At 39.1% G+C, this 18,040-nt stretch overlaps 1 protein-coding gene across 5 annotated transcripts in view; it reads left to right on the top strand.

Annotated features, from left to right (window-relative positions):
• The window catches only part of relb (v-rel avian reticuloendotheliosis viral oncogene homolog B), a 38,136-nt gene that overhangs the window by 5,340 nt on the left and 14,756 nt on the right, over nucleotides 1-18,040 (top strand). For 3 of the 5 annotated variants that reach the window (XM_061973027.2, XM_061973026.2, XM_061973029.2), the window contains 2 exons: nucleotides 15,555-15,923; nucleotides 16,108-16,274. In XM_061973027.2, coding sequence (XP_061829011.1) covers nucleotides 15,555-15,923; nucleotides 16,108-16,274 — 536 coding nt within the window. Of the gene's footprint in view, nucleotides 1-11,200; nucleotides 11,383-15,554; nucleotides 15,924-16,107; nucleotides 16,275-18,040 lie in introns of those variants that run through there. The other 2 variants (XM_061973030.2, XM_061973028.2) reach the window with 2 other exon arrangements.

The raw sequence follows: 18,040 nt of genomic DNA, 5'->3' as shown, positions 1-18,040 counted from the left end.
TATTTTCATGACTATTTACATTGTAGATTGTCACATCAAAACTATGAATGAACACATGTGGAGTTACTGTATATACTTAAAAGCTTACTGAAATGCGATTTTCTTATTCAAACGGGGATAGCAGGTCCATTCTATGTGTCATACTTGATCATTTCGCGATATTGCCATATTTTTGCTGAAAGGATTTAGTAGAGAACATCGACGATAAAGTTCACAACTTTTGGTCGCTGATAAAAAGCCTTGCCTGTACCGGAAGTAGCAGACGAGTAGCGTGACGTCACAGGTTGTGGAGCTTCTCACATCTGCACATTGTTTACAATCATGGCCACCAGCAGCGAGAGCGATTCGGACCGAGAAAGCGACGATTTCCCCATTAATTTGAGCGAGGATGAAAGATTCGTGGATGAGGAAAGTGAGAGTGAAGGACTAGAGGGCAGTGGGAGCGATTCAGATAGGGAAGATGCTGTGAGAGGCGGGTGGGACCTGATATTCAGCTGGGAATGACTAAAGCAGTAAATAAACACAAGACATATATATACTCTATTAGCCACAACACAACCAGGCTTATATTTAATATGCCACAAATTAATACCGCATAACAAACACCTCCCCCTCCCGTCCATATAACTCGCCAATACAACTCAAACACCTGCACAACACACTCAATCCCACAGCCCAAAGTACCGTTCACCTCCCCAAAGTTCATACAGCACATATATTTCCCCAAAGTCCCCAAAGTTACGTACGTGACATGCGCATAGCGGCACGCACGTACGGGCAAGCGATCAAATGTTTGGAAGCCGCAGCTGCATGCGTACTCACGGTACCGCGTCTGCGCATCCAACTCAAAGTCCTCCTGGTAAGAGTCTCTGTTGTCCCAGTTCTCCACAGGCCAATAGTAAAGCTTGACTGTCATCTTCTGGGAATGTAAACAATGAAACACCGGCTGTGTTTGTGTTGCTGCAGTCGGCCGCAATACACCGCTTCCCACCTACAGCTTTCTTCTTTGCTGTCTCCATTGTTCATTGAACAAATTGTAAAAGATTCACCAACACAGATGTCCAGAATACTGTGGAATTTTGCGATGAAAACAGACGACTTAATAGCTGGCCACCATGCTGTCCCAAAATGTCCTCTACAATCCGTGACGTCACGCGCAGACGTCATCATACCGAGACGTTTTCAGCAGGATATTTCGCGCAAAATTTAAAATTGCACTTTAGTAAGCTAACCCGGCCGTATTGGCATGTGTTGCAATGTTAAGATTTCATCATTGATATATAAACTATCAGACTGCGTGGTCGGTAGTAGTGGGTTTCAGTAGGCCTTTAACAAAAAAAGGTGAAATAACTGAAAACATGTTTTATATTCTAGTTTCTTCAAAATAGTCACCCTTTGCTCTGATTACTGCTTTTCACACTCTTGGCATTCTCTCGATGAGCTTCAAGAGGTAGTCACCTGAAATGGTTTTCACTTCACAGGTGTGCTTGAAGCTCATGGAGAGAATGCCAAGAGTGTGCAAAGCAGTAATCAGAGCATAGGGTGGCTATTTTGAAGAAACTAGAATATAAAACATGTTTTCAGTTATTTCACCTTTTTTTTGTTAAGTACATAACTCCACATGTGTTCATTCATAGTTTTGATGTGACAATCTACAATGTAAATAATCATGAAAATAAAGAGCGCATTGAATGAGAAGGTGTGTCCAAACTTTTGGCCTGTACAGTATCTAAAACATGTGTATAATTGTCTTTTTTTACGCATGCTGTACAAAACCAGATTTTTAGATTGTACTGTATAAAACTGGCAGCTCAGTCGCCACAATTTTACCGTAATATTTGCAGGGTTTTTTTTTTTATAGCATATAAAAATTAAAGAATACATGGAATTAAATTAAATGGAATGGAAAAACGGGACCACCGTTTTTTATACTGTAAAATCTACGGTCGTAGTGTATTGTTACTCTATATTGAAAGTGTGTTTTACTGTAAAAAAATGTCACTGTAAATTTTTGACATGAACAGTTTGTTGCATTACTTGCTTTGAAATCATAAGTCAAGCAGATAATTAAAAGTGTTTATCTTTATTTGAACAATAACATTGTTTTGAAACGTATGATGATACAAAACCCAAAAGCAGTGAAGTTGTCACGTTGTGTAAATGGTCAATAAAAACAGAAAACAATGATTTGCAAATCCTTTTCAACTTATATTCAATTGAATAGACTGCAAAGACAAGATATTTCATGTTCACACTGAGAAACTTTTTTATTTTTTTTGCAAATAATCATGAACTTAGAATTTAATGGCAGCAACACATTGCAAAAAAGTTGGCACAGGTGCATTTGTACCACTGTGTTACATGGCCTTTCTTTTTAACAACACTCAGTAAACGTTGGGAACTGAGGAGACACATTTTTGAAGCTTTTCAGTTGGAATTATTTCCCATTCTTGCTTGATGTACAGCTTAAGTTGTTCAACAGTCCGGGGGTCTCCATTGTGGTATTTTAGGCTTCATAATGCACCACACATTTTCAATGGGAGACAGGTCTGGACTACAGGCAGGCCGGTCTAGAACCCGCACTCTTTTACTATGAAGCCACGCTGTTGTAACACGTGGCTTGGCATTGTCTTGCTGAAATAAGCAGGGGCGTCCATGATAACGTTGCTTGGATGGCAACATATGTTGCTCCAAAAGCTGTATGTACCTTTCAGCATTAATGGCGCCTTCACAGATGTGTAAGTTACCCATGCCTGGGGCACTAATACACCCTCATACCATCACAGATGCTGTCTTTTCAACTTCGCGCCTATAACAATCCGGATGGTTATTTTCCTCTTTGTTCCGGAGGAAACGACGTCCACAGTTTCCAAAAACAATTTGAAATGTGGACTCGTCAGACCACAGAACACTTTTCCACTTTGCATCAGTCCATCTTAGATGAGCTCGGCCCAGCGAAGCCGGCGGCGTTTCTGGGTGTTGTTGATAAATGGCTTTGGCTTTGCGTAGTAGAGTTTTAACTTGCACCTACAGATGTAGCGACAAACTATAGTTACTGACAGTGGTTTTCTGAAGTGTTTCTGAGCCCATGTGGCGTTATTCTTTACACACTGATGTCGCTTTTGGTGCAGTACCGCCTGAGGGATCGAAGGTCACGGGCTTAGCTGCTTACATGCGGGGATTTCTCCAGATTGTCTGAACCTTTTGATGATATTACAGACCGTAGATGGTGAAATCCCTAAATTCCTTGCAATAGCTCGTTGAGAAAAGTTGTTCTTAAACTGTTCGACAATTTGCTAACGCATTTGTTGACAAAGTGGTGACCCTCGCCCCATCCTTGTTTGTGAATGACTGAGCATTTCATGGAAGCTGCTTTTATACCCAACCATGGCACCCACCTGTTCCCAATTTGCCTGTTCACCTGTGGGATGTTCCAAATAAGTGTTTGATGAGCATTCCTCAACTTTGTCAGTCTTTTTTGCCACTTTTTTGAAACATGATGCAGGCATCAAATTCCAAATGAGCTAATATTTGCAAAAAATAACCACGTTTACCAGTTTGAGTGTTAAGTATCTTGTCTTTGCAGTCTATTCAATTTAATATAAGTTGAAAAAGATTAGCAAATCATTGTATTCTGTTTTTATTTACCATTTACACAACATGACAACTTCACTGGTTTTGTTTTTTTTAATAATATTTTGTTTTTTTATTAGAGATAATTAAAGTGTAAATATATGTAATTGTACACAGTACATTTATTGTTGTAATATATGTATTAAGAAAAGATAAGGTACGTTATTAACACATGTTATTTCCATGCTTTCGGGGGCCACACAAATTAATGTGGCGGGCCAGATCTGGTCCCTGGGCCTTGAGTTTGACACCTGTGATCTAGCCAATTTATTGTATTCCAGCTCTGAGGGTTATGCAATCACGCCTCAGTGGAAAAACGGTCATTTTATCCAAGTATTCCATGGTAAATGTCTCTAATGGATTTTGTTTGACCGCCTGAATTAACGCTGGGAGGCTACATGTCACATCACATCTTCATGAGTGGGTTTTTCCACATCCACTGTGATGATAAAGTTACTTTTCTTCATGACACATTGCATTTTCCCACATGGCTCAGATTCTATTGAACGCCACAATCAAACAAAATGGAGAAGATATAATGATAGTCGGTGTAAGGGTTGTATCATAAATGGCCTATTTTTGATGCGGTCCAGGTGTACCTGATCAAGTGAATATGCAACAAGGTGCAGAAACAAAAAGGAATGTCAAATTTAACGATTAAAAACTGTTTGTAATTATAGTTTGTAACTAACTCTTGTGATTAATTACAAAAAATAATTGCATTCATTGTGTATAAACCTAGTGTCCGGTTCAAACACCGATGACATCTACAAACCCTGTTTCCATATGAGTGGGGAAATTGTGTTAGATGTAAATATAAACGGAATACAATGATTTGCAAATCATTTTCAACCCATATTCAGTTGAATATGCTACAAAGACAACATATTTGATGTTCAAACTGATAAACATTTTTTTTTTTTTGCAAATAATCATTAACTTTAGAATTTGATGCCAGCAACACGTGACAAAGAAGTTGGGAAAGGTGGCAATAAATACTGATAAAGTTGAGGAATGCTCATCAAACACTTATTTAGAACATCCCACAGGTGTGCAGGCTAATTGGGAACAGGTGGAAGCCATGATTGGGTATAAAAACAGCTTTCCAAAAAATGCTCAGTCTTTCACAAGAAAGGATGGGGCGAGGTACACCCCTTTGTCCACAACTGCTTGAGCAAGTAGTCAAACAGTTTAAGAACAATGTTTCTCAAAGTGCAATTGCAAGAAATTTAGGGATTTCAACATCTACGCTCCATACGCTTCAGAAAACCACTGTCACTAAATACAGTTGGTCGCTACATCTGTAAGTGCAAGTTAAAGCTCTACTATGCAAAGCGAAAGCCATTTATCAACAACATCCATAAACGCGACCGGCTTCTCTGGGCCCGAGATCATCTAAGATGGACTCATGCAAAGTGGAAAAGTGTTCTGTGGTCTGACGAGTCCACATTTCAAATTGTTTTTGGAAATATTCGACATCGTGTCATCCAGACCAAAATGGAAGCGATCCAGACTGTTATCGACGCAAAGTTGAAAAGCCAGCATCTGTGATGGTATGGGGGTGTATTAGTGCCCAAGACATGGGTAACTTACACATCTGTGAAGGCACCATTAATGCTGAAAGGTACATACAGGTTTTGGAACAACATATGTTGCCATCTAGCGCCATCTTTTTCATGGACGCCCCTGCTTATTTCAGCAAGACAATGCCAAGCCACATTCAGCACGTGTTACAACAGCGTAGCTTCGTAAAAAAAGAGTGCGGGTACTTTCCTGGCCCGCCTACAGTCCAGACCTGTCTCCCATCGAAAATGTGTGGCGCATTATGAAGCGTAAAATACGACAGCGGAGACCCCGGACTGTTGAACGACTGAAGCTTTACATAAAACAAGAATGGGAAAGAATTCAACTTTCAAACCTTCAACAATTAGTTTCCTCAGTTCCCAATCGTTTATTGAGTGTTGTTAAAAGAAAAGGTGATGTAACACAGTGGTGAACATGCTCTTTCCCAACTACTTTGGCACGTGTTGCAGCCATGAAAATCTAAGTTAATTATTATTTGCAAAAAAAAATAAAAATTTAGGAGTTTGAACATCAAATATGTTGTCTTTGTAGTGCATTCAATTGAATATGGGTTGAAAAGGATTTGCAAATCATTGTATTCCGTTTATATTTACATCTAACACAATTTCCCAACTCATATGGAAACAGGGTTTGTATTAGACAAGACAAGAAGCAAAGGAATCAAACAGAGACAGGATTCAATCTAGCTCATGAGGAGAGCGCGTGCACTTGTACCCTCGTACAATGTCGCCCCGCCGATCTGAGGAGGGAGCTCCATGCCTCCTCATTTATTTGGGCATTACATGGCTGCAGCTGTTTCTAAGGGGAGGGGGGTCATAAACCGCTGCCGCACTCGGTCATGAACAGTTTGAAGAAAAGGTGCCTGGAGCGGTGTCAGGTCTGCGCCCTCTCTGCTTTGTAGATCTCGGGTCATGACAAGGTCTTCCTGTGGCTGTCCAATAGATCAAAGAAACCGACACTCCACGTCGCATTCCATCGCACACGGTGGAGGTTTACAAGCCTTTTGGTTGATAAGAACAAAGACAGCTTTTGTCTTCTTGCAGGGCGACCTGAACTCATGGGAACACAAAGTTGTGTGATAACTTATATACAATTATTCTGACACATAGATTAATCACACAATTTATTTTTACTGCATATGCTGATTTACAAGCAAAATATGAACTTTTAAGGCAGCCATGTTACCATGTGAGGCCTGGGAAATTACCTATATTCCCATGCTCTATTTACTCAAGCAAGGCAGATTTTTTGCAGGCACAATTCGCACTCAAGGCAAAGTGCTTTACAGACCCATAAAACCACAAGAAGGCAAATAAAGTCATAAATAAAAATAAAATCATTATAAGAATGACCACAATTCAATAAAATCAATAAGTAAATTTAAGTACCAATGATTGTCACACACACACGAGGTGTGGCGAAATTATTCTCTGCATTTGACCCATCACCCTTGATCACCTCCTGGGAGGTGAGGGGAGCAGTGAGCAGCAGCGGTGGTCGCGCCCGGGAATAATTTTTGGTGATTTAACCCCCAATTCCAACCCTTGATGCGGAGTGCCAAGCAGGGAGTACATGAATACTTTAAGTTGTTATTTGTAAAGTTAAATAAAAAGATTTCTGGCCCGTTGAGGCCTGTCTCACATCTTCCGATAGACCAGTGGTTCTTAACCTTGTTGGAGGTACCGAACCCCACCAGTTTCATATGCGCATTCACCGAACCCTTCTTTAGTGAAAAATAAAATGTTTGTTTTTTTTCAAATTCAAGACAAAGTTATATGTTTTTGGTAACACTTTAGTATGGGAAACATATTCTAAGTAACAAAGACTTAATTTAGAGTGTTTTGGACACTAAGGGAACATATTCTAAGTAACAAAGACTTAATTTAGAGTTATTTGGTTAGGGCCAGGGTTAGAGGGTTAGGGTTATAACAAGGCCATGCTGAATAAGGCATTAATAAGTACTTAATAATGACTAGTTAAGAGCCAATATGTTACTAATTTGCATGTTAATAAGCAACTAATTAATGGTGAATATGTTCCCCATACTAAAGTGTTACCATGTTTTTTTACTGGTATACAAAATGAACCTTGCATGAACATCACCTTGTTCAAAGAACAAAACCAACACAGTGCATAAACTCACAACAAATTACACACTTGCAAATCAGTGTGACTTCTGCTGTTGCCGTATCCGTAATACACCGACAGGGAGAAGTTTTTATTTACACGATGAGTCGGGTGTGTCTTGACCTCCGCAGAACCCCTGAGCCCGACTCACCGAACCCCTAGGGTTCGATCGAACTCAGGTTAAGAGCCACTGCGATAGACCATTCCAGATTTTAAGAGCATAAAGAAAGAGACGCAGCTTCACCGTAGTCACTTCAAACGTTGAACACCGCTGAGGTTGTTTGTACAAGTGGATTTCCACAAAAATGTTCAAGAAAAATCTGCTTATTAACATATCTCTAAGAAGTATAACTTTAGAGAAAAATGTAATTTAAAACATTTGGATGCACGTACAACACTTAAAACCTTTCGCATATCCGTATGTGTGAAGTGAATTATATTTATATAGCGCTTTTCTCTAGTGACTCAAAGCGCTTTTCATAGTGAAATCCAATATCTAAGTTACCGTATTTTTCGAAGTATAAGTCGCTCCGCAGTATAAGGCGCACCGGCCGAAAATGCATAATAAAGAAGGAAAAAAACATATACAAGTCGCATTTTTTGGGGGAAATTTATTTGATAAAATCCAACACCAAGAATAGACATATGAAAGGCAATTTAAAATAAATAAAGAATAGTGAACAACAGGCTGAATAAGTGTACGTTATATGAGTCATAAATAACCAACTGAGAACGTGCCTGGTATGTTAACGTAACATATTATGGTAAGAGTCATTCAAATAACTATAACATATAGAACATGCTATACGTTTACCAAACAATCTGTCACTCCTAATCGCTAAATCCCATGAAATCTTATACGTCTAGTCTCTTACGTGAATGAGCTAAATAATATTGTTTGATATTTTACGGTAATGTGTTAATAATTTCACACATAAGTCGCTCCTGAGTATAAGTCACACCCCGGGCCAAACTATGAAAAAAACTGGGACTTATAGTCTGAAAAATACAGTACATTTAAACCAGTGTGGGTGGCACTGGGAGCGGGTGGGTAAAGTGTCTTGCCCAAGGACACAACGGCAGTGACTTGATGGCAGAAGCTGGGATTGAACCCTCAAGTTGCTGGCACGGCCACTCTGCCAACCGAGCTATACCGCCCCATATGTGGAATTAAATTATAAAGAAATCCAACAAAGCAGCAATATGATTCATTTTAAGAGACTGTTTAAACTACTAACTGTTCACAAAGTACACAGAACAATAATTATGATGAACATCTTCAACCTTTTTCTTTTTCTTTTGAGATAAATATTATTTATGTATTTAATATTTGTTTACTGACTATGGCATTTATTTATTCACTGTTCTGTTACAAAGATAGAAGGAAATGGGATAAAATTGCTATGGTATGAAAAGGGGTAGGATTAAATAAGCTCAGCTTCTTCCTACTCCTTTTTGGATGTGCTGTAATGAAACAACTGGAAATATGTGATGCACTACATTGTATCGTATGCATGTTCCACATAAACTGGAACTGAAACTGAAACTGAACATTTATTAAGCTTGTTTTCGTCTTTAAGAATATAAGCGCAAATTACATGAAAGTGACGTTTTTACAGTAGCGACCTGACTTTTACGCTTGTGTGACAAGTAAAATAATCTAGGAAGTAATGTGCAATATTGCAATACGAATAAATGTGACTTAAAATTTTGGCTAGCCAGTTAATCAGAATTGTATGATGGCCACAGCTTGGCCCTGGAACAGATTTTTTTCTATCCATGGGAATAGTTGCATGTTTGACCTCAGACTGTATTAGTGTTTTAAAGCATGTACGCACTATGACAATACAGTCCCAACAAGGCCACACAGGAAGTTGTCAGGCTCGTTTCTGTGTGGTTTGAGTCTTGTTTTTGGGATGTGGAATCATGTGACATCATGTGGATAATAGGTAGAGTGCAGTTGAATTGTACAGAGCAGTCAGGCAGGTCTTACTGCAAACCATGTGACTTAGCGACTGGACTATATTGTTGTACATCTTTAACTGTGTGCGTGTGTGTTCTTGTTCTTGTTCTTGTATTTCTACCCTTCTTGAGACATGAAGAAGGAAAAGTATCTTCCATATGAGGAGGTGTGAACAAGTCATGACATAAATCATGGTCCCAATAACATTGCATCTAATAGAGAATGTCTCATTTGCACCCCTGCTGGGGACATCTATCAAAATGAGGGTGGTCCCAAAAAGGAGGGATTTTTCAAATTGACTGTGTGTCGCTTTTAAAAGTGCTCCCCCTCTGGTCAACATGTGAAATAACAAGTGTGTGTAAGAAATTAAAATGCGCCAAAATTAATAAATAAATAAAATAAACATGTATATAGAGACATACTGTAATAACTTGAAGTAAATAATCAAGATTAAAAAACAATCACAAACAAAAAATGTAATTAACTAAAAGCAGTCTTTCTCACAATGTGTTGACTTTTTTCGTATAAAATTGGGAACTATTTCTCATATTCTTTCTGTTTCTGTAAGATTGCGATATTTTCTCCTAAAATTATTACTTGTTAATGCAAAATGTTTTTTGTTGTTCTGGTAAAATTGTGACATTTATCTGAATTTATCATAATATGACATTTGTCATAATTTTGCCAAGTAAAATTCCAATTATTATTATATTGCCAACATTTTTAAGTTTTGTTTTAAAATTGTCACTTGTCCAGTAAATTTATGACTCTTTTCATAAAATTGCCAACATTGTAAGCTTTTCTTGTAAAATTGCGACAGTTATTGAGTACAATTCCAACTTTTGTCATAATATTGCACAAATGTTCAGTTTTTCTTGTGAAAAGTTGACTTTTTGCATAGTATATATGTGTATATTATTAATGCTGTAAATACAAATCTTTATATATCTAGAAAGGGTGGTCCTAAGGAGGTAGGCTTTTTTTCGGAGGTCTCAAGAAGGTAACAAATACAAGGGTGTGTGTGTGTGTGTGTGTGTGTGTGTGTGTGTGTGTGTGTGTGTGTGTGTGTGTGTGTGTGTGTGTGTGTGTGTGTGTGTGTGTGTGTGTGTGTGTGTGTGTGTGTGTGTGTGTGTGTGTGTGTGTGTGTGTGTGTGTGTGTGTGTGTGTTTGTTCTTGTTCTTGTATTTCTACCCTTCTTGAGACATGAAGAAGGAAAAGTATCTTCCATATGAGGAGGTGTGAACAAGTGAGGACATAAATCATGGTCCCAATAACATTGCATCTAATAGACAAATGTCTCATTTGCACCCCTGCTGGTGACATCTATCAAAATGAGGGTGGTCCCAAAAAGGAGGGATTTTTCAAATTGACTGTGTGTTGGTTTTAAAAGTGCTCCCCCTCTGGTCAACATATGAAATAACAAGTGTGTGTAAGAAATTAAAATGCGCCAAAATTAATAAACAAATAAAATAAGTATGTACATAAAGACATACTGTAATAACTTGAAGTAAATAATGAATAATGATAATGAAAACCAATTACAAACAAAAAATAACTAAAAGCAGTCTTTTTCTCACAATGTGTCGACTTTTGTGTGTGTGTGTGTGTGTGTGTGTGTGTGTGTGTGTGTGTGTGTGTGTGTGTGTGTGTGTGTGTGTGTGTGTGTGTGTGTGTGTGTGTGTGTGTGTGTGTGTGTGTGTGTGTGTGTGTGTGTGACAGTTGCTAAGAAGCCCAGCTGTAACCTGATTCCTACTTTCGTTTTAGTCGTCCTCTGCTGGCCGAGCCCACTCCGCAGTGTGCAAGGTCGCATTCTTAGCGCCAGAGCTGCTTCTCCATTGGTCGATTTTTCTGAGGCGACTTCCTTTTTCCGCACAGCTTACGCCTTTTGTTTGGCGTTGTTGTTTAGTTGCTCTTAAACTAGCCGGCCATGACATGAGACATGAATTGGATGGTGGGAATTTGAGAGGCAGGATCTTCCCCGCCCTGCTCCAGTATGTTTCTTCTGGTTTTGTTCTCTGCAGGTTTGGATTCTTTCTGAATGATGTCATACTAAGTCACAGAGTAATCCTTTTATGGTGAGGAACTGAAATTAGCTTCGGCGTTTGTCGGAAAATGTGCATGTATGTCGACTTAATTGTACAAAATCCAAAATTGGTGAAGTTGGCACGTTGTGTAAATAGTAAATAATGATTTTCAAATCCTTTTTCAACCTATATTCAATTGCATGGACTGCAAAGACAAGATACTTAAAGTTTGAACTGGAAAACTTTATTTTTTGTAAATATTAGCTCATTTGGAATTTGATGCCTGCAACATGTTTCAAAAAAGCTGGCACAAGTGGCAAAAAAGACTGAGAAAGTTGAGGAATGCTCATCAAACACTTATTTGGAACATCCCAAAGGTGAACAGGCTAATGGGGAACAGGTGGGTGCCATGGTTGGGTATAAAAGCAGCTTCCATGAAATGCTCAGTCATTAAAAAACAAGGATGGGGCGAGGGTCACCACTTTGTGAACATTTCTCAACAAGCTATTGCAAGGAACTTAGGGATTTCACCATCTACAGTCCGTAATAATTACAAAATATTCAGAGAATCTGGAGAAATCACTGCACATAAGCAATGATATTACGGACCTTCAATCCTTCAGGCGGTACTGCATCAAAAAGCAGCATCGGTGTGTAAAAGATATCACCATATGGGCTCAGGGACACTTCAGAAAACCACTGTCAGTAACTATTGTTCGTCTGTAAGTACAAGATAAAACTCTACTATGCAAAGCGAAATCCATTTATCAACAACACCCAGAAACGCCACCGGATTTGCTGGGCCCGAGCTCATCTAAGATGGACCGATGCAAAGTGGAAATGTGTTCTGTGGTCTGACGAGTCCACATTTCAAATTGTTTTTGGAAACTGTGGACGTCGTGTCCTCCGGACCAAAGAGGAAAAGAACCATCCGGATTGTTATAGGCGCAAAGTTGAAAAGCCAGCATCTGTGATGGTATGGGGGTGCATTAGTGCCCAAGACATGGGTAACTTACACATCTGTGAAGGCACCATTATTGCTGAAAGGTACATACAGCTTTTTGGAGCAACATATGTTGCCATCCAAGCAACGTTATCATGGACGCCCCTGCTTATTTCAGCAAGACAATGCCAAGCCACGTGTTACATCAACGTGGCGTCATAGTAAAAGAGTGCGGGTACTAGACTGGCCTGCATGTAGTCCAGACCTGTCTCCCATTGAAAATGTGTGGCGCATTATGAAGCCTAAAATACCACAACGGAGACCCCCGGACTGTTGAACAACTTAAGCTGCACATCAAGCAAGAATGGGAAAGAATTCCACCTGAAAAGCTTCAAAAATGTGTCTCCTCCGTTCCCAAACGTTTACTGAGTGTTGTTAAAAGGAAAATGCCATGTAACACAGTGGTAAAAATGCCCCTGTGCCAACTTTTTTGCAATGTGTTGCTGCCATAAAATTCTAAGGTAATACTTATTTGCTAAAAAAAAAAGTATGTTTTCCAGTTCAAACATTAAGTATCTTGTCTTTGCAGTCTATTCAATTGAATATAAGTTGAAAAGGATTTGCAAATCATTGTATTCTGTTTTCATTTACCATTTACACAACGTGCCAACTTCACTGGTTTTGTAGATGAGTCGTCACGTTTTATATCTTCTAAGACGAACACTTTGGAAGTTAAACTTGCATATACTTTAGAGTAACCAGTGTAGAGCTTGCACTTAAAATGATAGTAATGGGTTATACTTGTATAGCACTTTTATACCTTCAAGGTACTCAAAGCGCTTTGACACTATTTCCACATTCATCCATCCACTCACTGAACGACCACGACCCATCAGGAGCAACGGTGTCTTGCCCAAGGACGCAACAGACATGACTAGGATGGCGGATCAAACTAGAAACCCTCAGGTGGCTGATACGGCCGCTCTACCAACCGAGCCACAACGTTTCCAATCGATAGCGAACAAGAAAATATCTTGGTTTGTTCAACCAGGGCGACGAAGGAAGCGAGCATGAAGGAGAATGCTAAGAGGAAGCGAATGTTAGTCAACTCACATCAATTAAGGTCCAAATAGATCACATGTGTCAAACTCAAGGCCCCGGGGGCAGGTTTTATTTTGCTAGAGAAAGCTCAGAAATAAAGTAAAGCCCTTCATCTTTCTTACTAAACAATTTGGATCTACACCAAACATCCACTGTATTGATACCAAGTACAAGAGCGTATCTAGTCGATACTACTATGATTACATGGATATTTTTTTATCATCACAAAATCTTTTTTCGTTTTTTTAAAATGTATTTTATGTTTATAAACTCAGTAAATATGTCCCTGGACACATGAGGACTTTGACCAATGTATGATCCTGTAACTACTTGGTATCGGATCGATACCTAAATTTGTTGTATCATCCAAAACTAATGTAAAGTATCAAAGAAGAGACGAATAAGTGATTATTACATTTTAACAGAAGTGTAGATAGAACATGTTAAAAGAGAAATTAACAGTAAATGAACAAGTAGATTAATAATTAATTTTCTACCACTTGTCCTTAATAATGTTGACAAAATAATAGGTAGATAAATGACACAATATGTTACTGCATATGTCAGCAGACTAATTAGAAGTCTTTGTTTTGTTTACTTACTACTAAAAGACAAGTTGTCTAGAATGTTCACTATTTTATTTCAGGACTAAATTGCAAAAATAAATATATGTTTAATGTACCCTAAGATTTTTTGTTAAAATAAAGCCAGCAATGCAGAAAAGTATCTAAAAGTATCAAAATACATTTTGGTCCCGGTACCAAAATATTGATATCGTGACAACACTATTTTAGACACACCATCACATCAGCGGCGCATGTATATGAAAAAAAAAAAAATCAATTGTATTTGTTTTAATTGGACATCATGCAGTGGCAAGTTTCAAAGTTCAACATGGATGGATGGATGTTTGCAGTTACCATCCATTCAATGAAAACTGCAAAAAATTCCAATTCAATTTCCCTTAAAGACAACTATACAAATACAAAGCACCACAAGAAAGGTTAACACGCCACACCTGCTACAAAAAAGCACTTCCTTCTTTTATTTAGAAAAGTATCGCTATACATTTTGTTACCGGTACTAAAATATTGGTATCGAGACAACCCTAGCACACATGTTAAAAGCCACATTTCAATGTTGCTGATGTGCATTCATCTACATTTTTATTATTTAAGTTACGGCAAACAGCAAAAACCTTGCTTATTTAAAACTATTTCTAAAATATGTGTGGAGGCTATAAAGTGTGTTTTATCCGATTAATCAAACAAAGTATTGATTGATTGATTGATTGAAACTTTTGTTAGTAGGTTGCACAGTGAAGTACATATTCCGTACAATTGACCACTAAATGGTAACACCCGAATAAGTTTTTCAACTTGTTTAAGTCGAGGTCCACTTAAATTGATTCATGATACAGATATATACTATCATCATAATACAGTCATCACACAAGATAATCACATTGAATTATTTACATTATTTACAATCCGGGGGGGGGGGTAGGTTTGGTTGTTATCATCAGTCATCAACAATTGAGAACAGAGAAATGGATATTAGAACAGTGTAGGTATGACTTGGTAGGATATGTACAGCAAGTAGTGGACATAGAGAGAGAGAGAGAGAGAGAGAGAGATCAGAAGGCATAAGAAAAAGTATCTACATTTGATTGTTTACATTTGATTATTAACAATCCGGGGAGGGTGTTAGTTTAGGGTTGAAGTTGCCTGGAGGTGTACTTTTATTGCGGTTTTGAAGGAGGATAGAGATGCCCTTTCTTTTATACCTGTTGGGAGTGCATTCCATATTGATGTGGCATAGAAAGAGAATGAGTTAAGACCTTTGTTAGATCGGAATCTGGGTTTAACGTGGTTAGTGGAGCTCCCCCTGGTGTTGTGGTTATGGCGGTCATAACCACAACACCAAGTAAGTAAGGAAGTAGTTTGACATGTACTTCGGTATCAGGGAGGTGTAGCGGATTTTATAGACTAGACTATAGACTAGACTAGTAATCGGTCGTTTATTCGATTACTAAAATAATCAATAACTGCAGCCCTAAATGCTTGTTTTGATTGACACTGTTAGATATGAACAATATGATTTTATAGTGTAGAACTGCACTCCATCAGCTCTTGTACAAGATAAGATTGAACTGTAACAATGTTATTTTGTTCCTCAGACAAGCTGCAGCTATGCACAGCCTCTCCAGCAGCCCTGCTCCTCCCAGAATATGTCTCGTCCTACACCATCCTCGGGCCATCGTCATCTCCATCATCATCTTCATCATCATCATCATCTCCAAGCCGACCCTTCTCGGCGTGGTCCAGGGTGCTCGATGACATCAAAGGCCGCCGGCCCCGTCTCCTCTCAGGGGCGCGGGGCCGAGGCGAATATGCTGGAGCGTGTTCTGGAGAAGCCCAAACTGGTGGTGGTCGAGCAGCCCAAAGAACGAGGCATGAGGTTTCGCTACGTGTGCGAGGGCCGTTCGGCCGGCAGCATTATGGGGGCGTCCGGGACGGAAAGCAACAAGACTCAGCCTGCCATCGAGGTACGGATACAGTGACCGTTACACACCCCTGGTCATTTTCACATTTGTCGGAACTGAAAGTGTTTTTTTTTGTACTACTTTTCATGAGCAGGGGTAGCTTGAAGGATGTGGGCTGGTAGACAAAAGTCTGTTGTGTATCAGATGCCTCGAGTTTTCTGCATTGACATTTTAATGCACCTTTTAGATTGAAGGCCCCATAGACCACTTGAAGAAGGTGACAGTCACCGTTTCCCTGGTGACCAAAGACCCCCCACATCGGCCGCACCCCCACTGCCTGGTGGGAAAGGACTGCCCCGAGAAGTCGGGAATCTGCGTCGTGACGCTAAATCCTCACAGCAACAGACGACACAGGTGGGCATCTTTAAACTCCTTTATTCTGTATATCTGCTCGTGTCCCAGCAAGAATCCTACTGGTTTTGAGTGAAGTTCAACTTAGGTTGGCTGGGTCAAAGTTATGGGTTAGGCGCAATAAGTGTTCAACTTCAGCCTAAACCCTTTCGGTCTGCAACATTTTCATTTTCAATCTATGAATGTACAACTGTTTGTAATATTTTGTTGACGATTGACCGAAGAATAATAAACTATACTAATAAACTATACTATTTATGTCCTATTTCTTTAATGCTAGATATTATTCTTATACTGATTATACCCAAAAGCAGTGAAGTTATCACGTTGTGTAAATGGTAAATAAAACAGAATACAATGATTTGCAAATCCTTTTCAACTTATATTCAATTGAATAGACTGCAAAGACAAGATATTTAATGTTCACACTGAGAAACTATTTTTATTTTGCAAATAATCATTAACTTAGAATTTAATGGCAGCAACATATTGCAACAAAGTTGGCACAGTAGCATTTTTACCACTGCGTTACATGGCCTGTCCTTTTAACTACACTCAGTAAACCTTTGGGAACTGAGGAGACCAATTTTTGAAGCTTGAAGGTGGAATTATATCCCATTCTTGCTTGATGTACAGCTTAAGTTGTTCAACAGTCCGGGGTCTCCGTTGTGCTATTTTAGGCTTCATAATGCGGCACACATTTTCAATGGGAGACAGGTCTGGACTTCACCCGCACTCTTTTACTATGAAGCCACGCTGTTGTAATACGTGGCTTGGCATTGTCTTGCTGAAATAAGCAGGGGCGTCCATGATAACGTTGCTTGGATGGCAACATATGTTGCTCCAAAACCTGTATGTACCTTTCAGCATTAATGGCGCCTTCACAGATGTGTAAGTTACCCATGTCTTGGGCACTAATACACCCCCATACCATCACAGATGCCGGCTTTTCAACTTTGCGCCTATAACAATCCGGATGGTTCTTTTCCTCTTTGGTCGGGAGGACACGACGTCCACAGTTTCCAAAAACAATTTAAAATGTGGACTCGTCAGACCACGGAACACTTTTCCACTTTGCATCAGTCCATCTTAGATGAGCTCGGGCCCAGGGAAGCGGTTCTGGGTGTTGTTGATAAACGATTTTCGCCTTGCATAGGAGAGTTTTAGCTTGCACTTACAGATGTAGCGACGAACTGTATTTACTGACAGTGGTTATAATTGAATTTCATGTTACGCAAAAAGCACACACTTTATGGTGGTAAAATAGGTGTAAAAGGAACAAAAATAAATTAAAAACTGAATATTGTTTTTTATATTGCTCTTGTATTTAAATGTATTGTTATTGCTATTGTTATTATTTGACTTGTTGTGGTTTGTTCGTTACTAATTTATATCCAGGTTTTTATTCAAATGTATTCAAAGTTAAGTTTTGGTGGTACAATAAATACTCATGTTTTCAAAATAATGAATAATCATGTAGTTAGTGGTGATTAGAATATCAATCAAAAGCTGGACAGTCGTCCTCGTATGCAGCCGCCCTGCCGAAAAGCAAGCAAGCACGCAAGCACGCACGCACGCACGCACGCACGCACGCACGCACGCACGCACGCACGCACGCACGCACGCACGCACACACACACACACTGTCACAGAACTCGCAAAACTATTTAACTTTAATAGCCAGGTCGCTACATTGATTATAATTAAACATAAAATCCACTTTACCTTGTTGATTTATCTTCTTTTTGTGCAGTGGAAGAAAGAAGTAG

The sequence above is a fragment of the Nerophis lumbriciformis genome, linkage group LG17 (genome assembly GCF_033978685.3).
Source record: "Nerophis lumbriciformis linkage group LG17, RoL_Nlum_v2.1, whole genome shotgun sequence".
NCBI classification, from domain to species: Eukaryota; Metazoa; Chordata; class Actinopteri; order Syngnathiformes; family Syngnathidae; genus Nerophis; species Nerophis lumbriciformis.
This window is presented reverse-complemented; position numbering and strand designations above follow the sequence as displayed.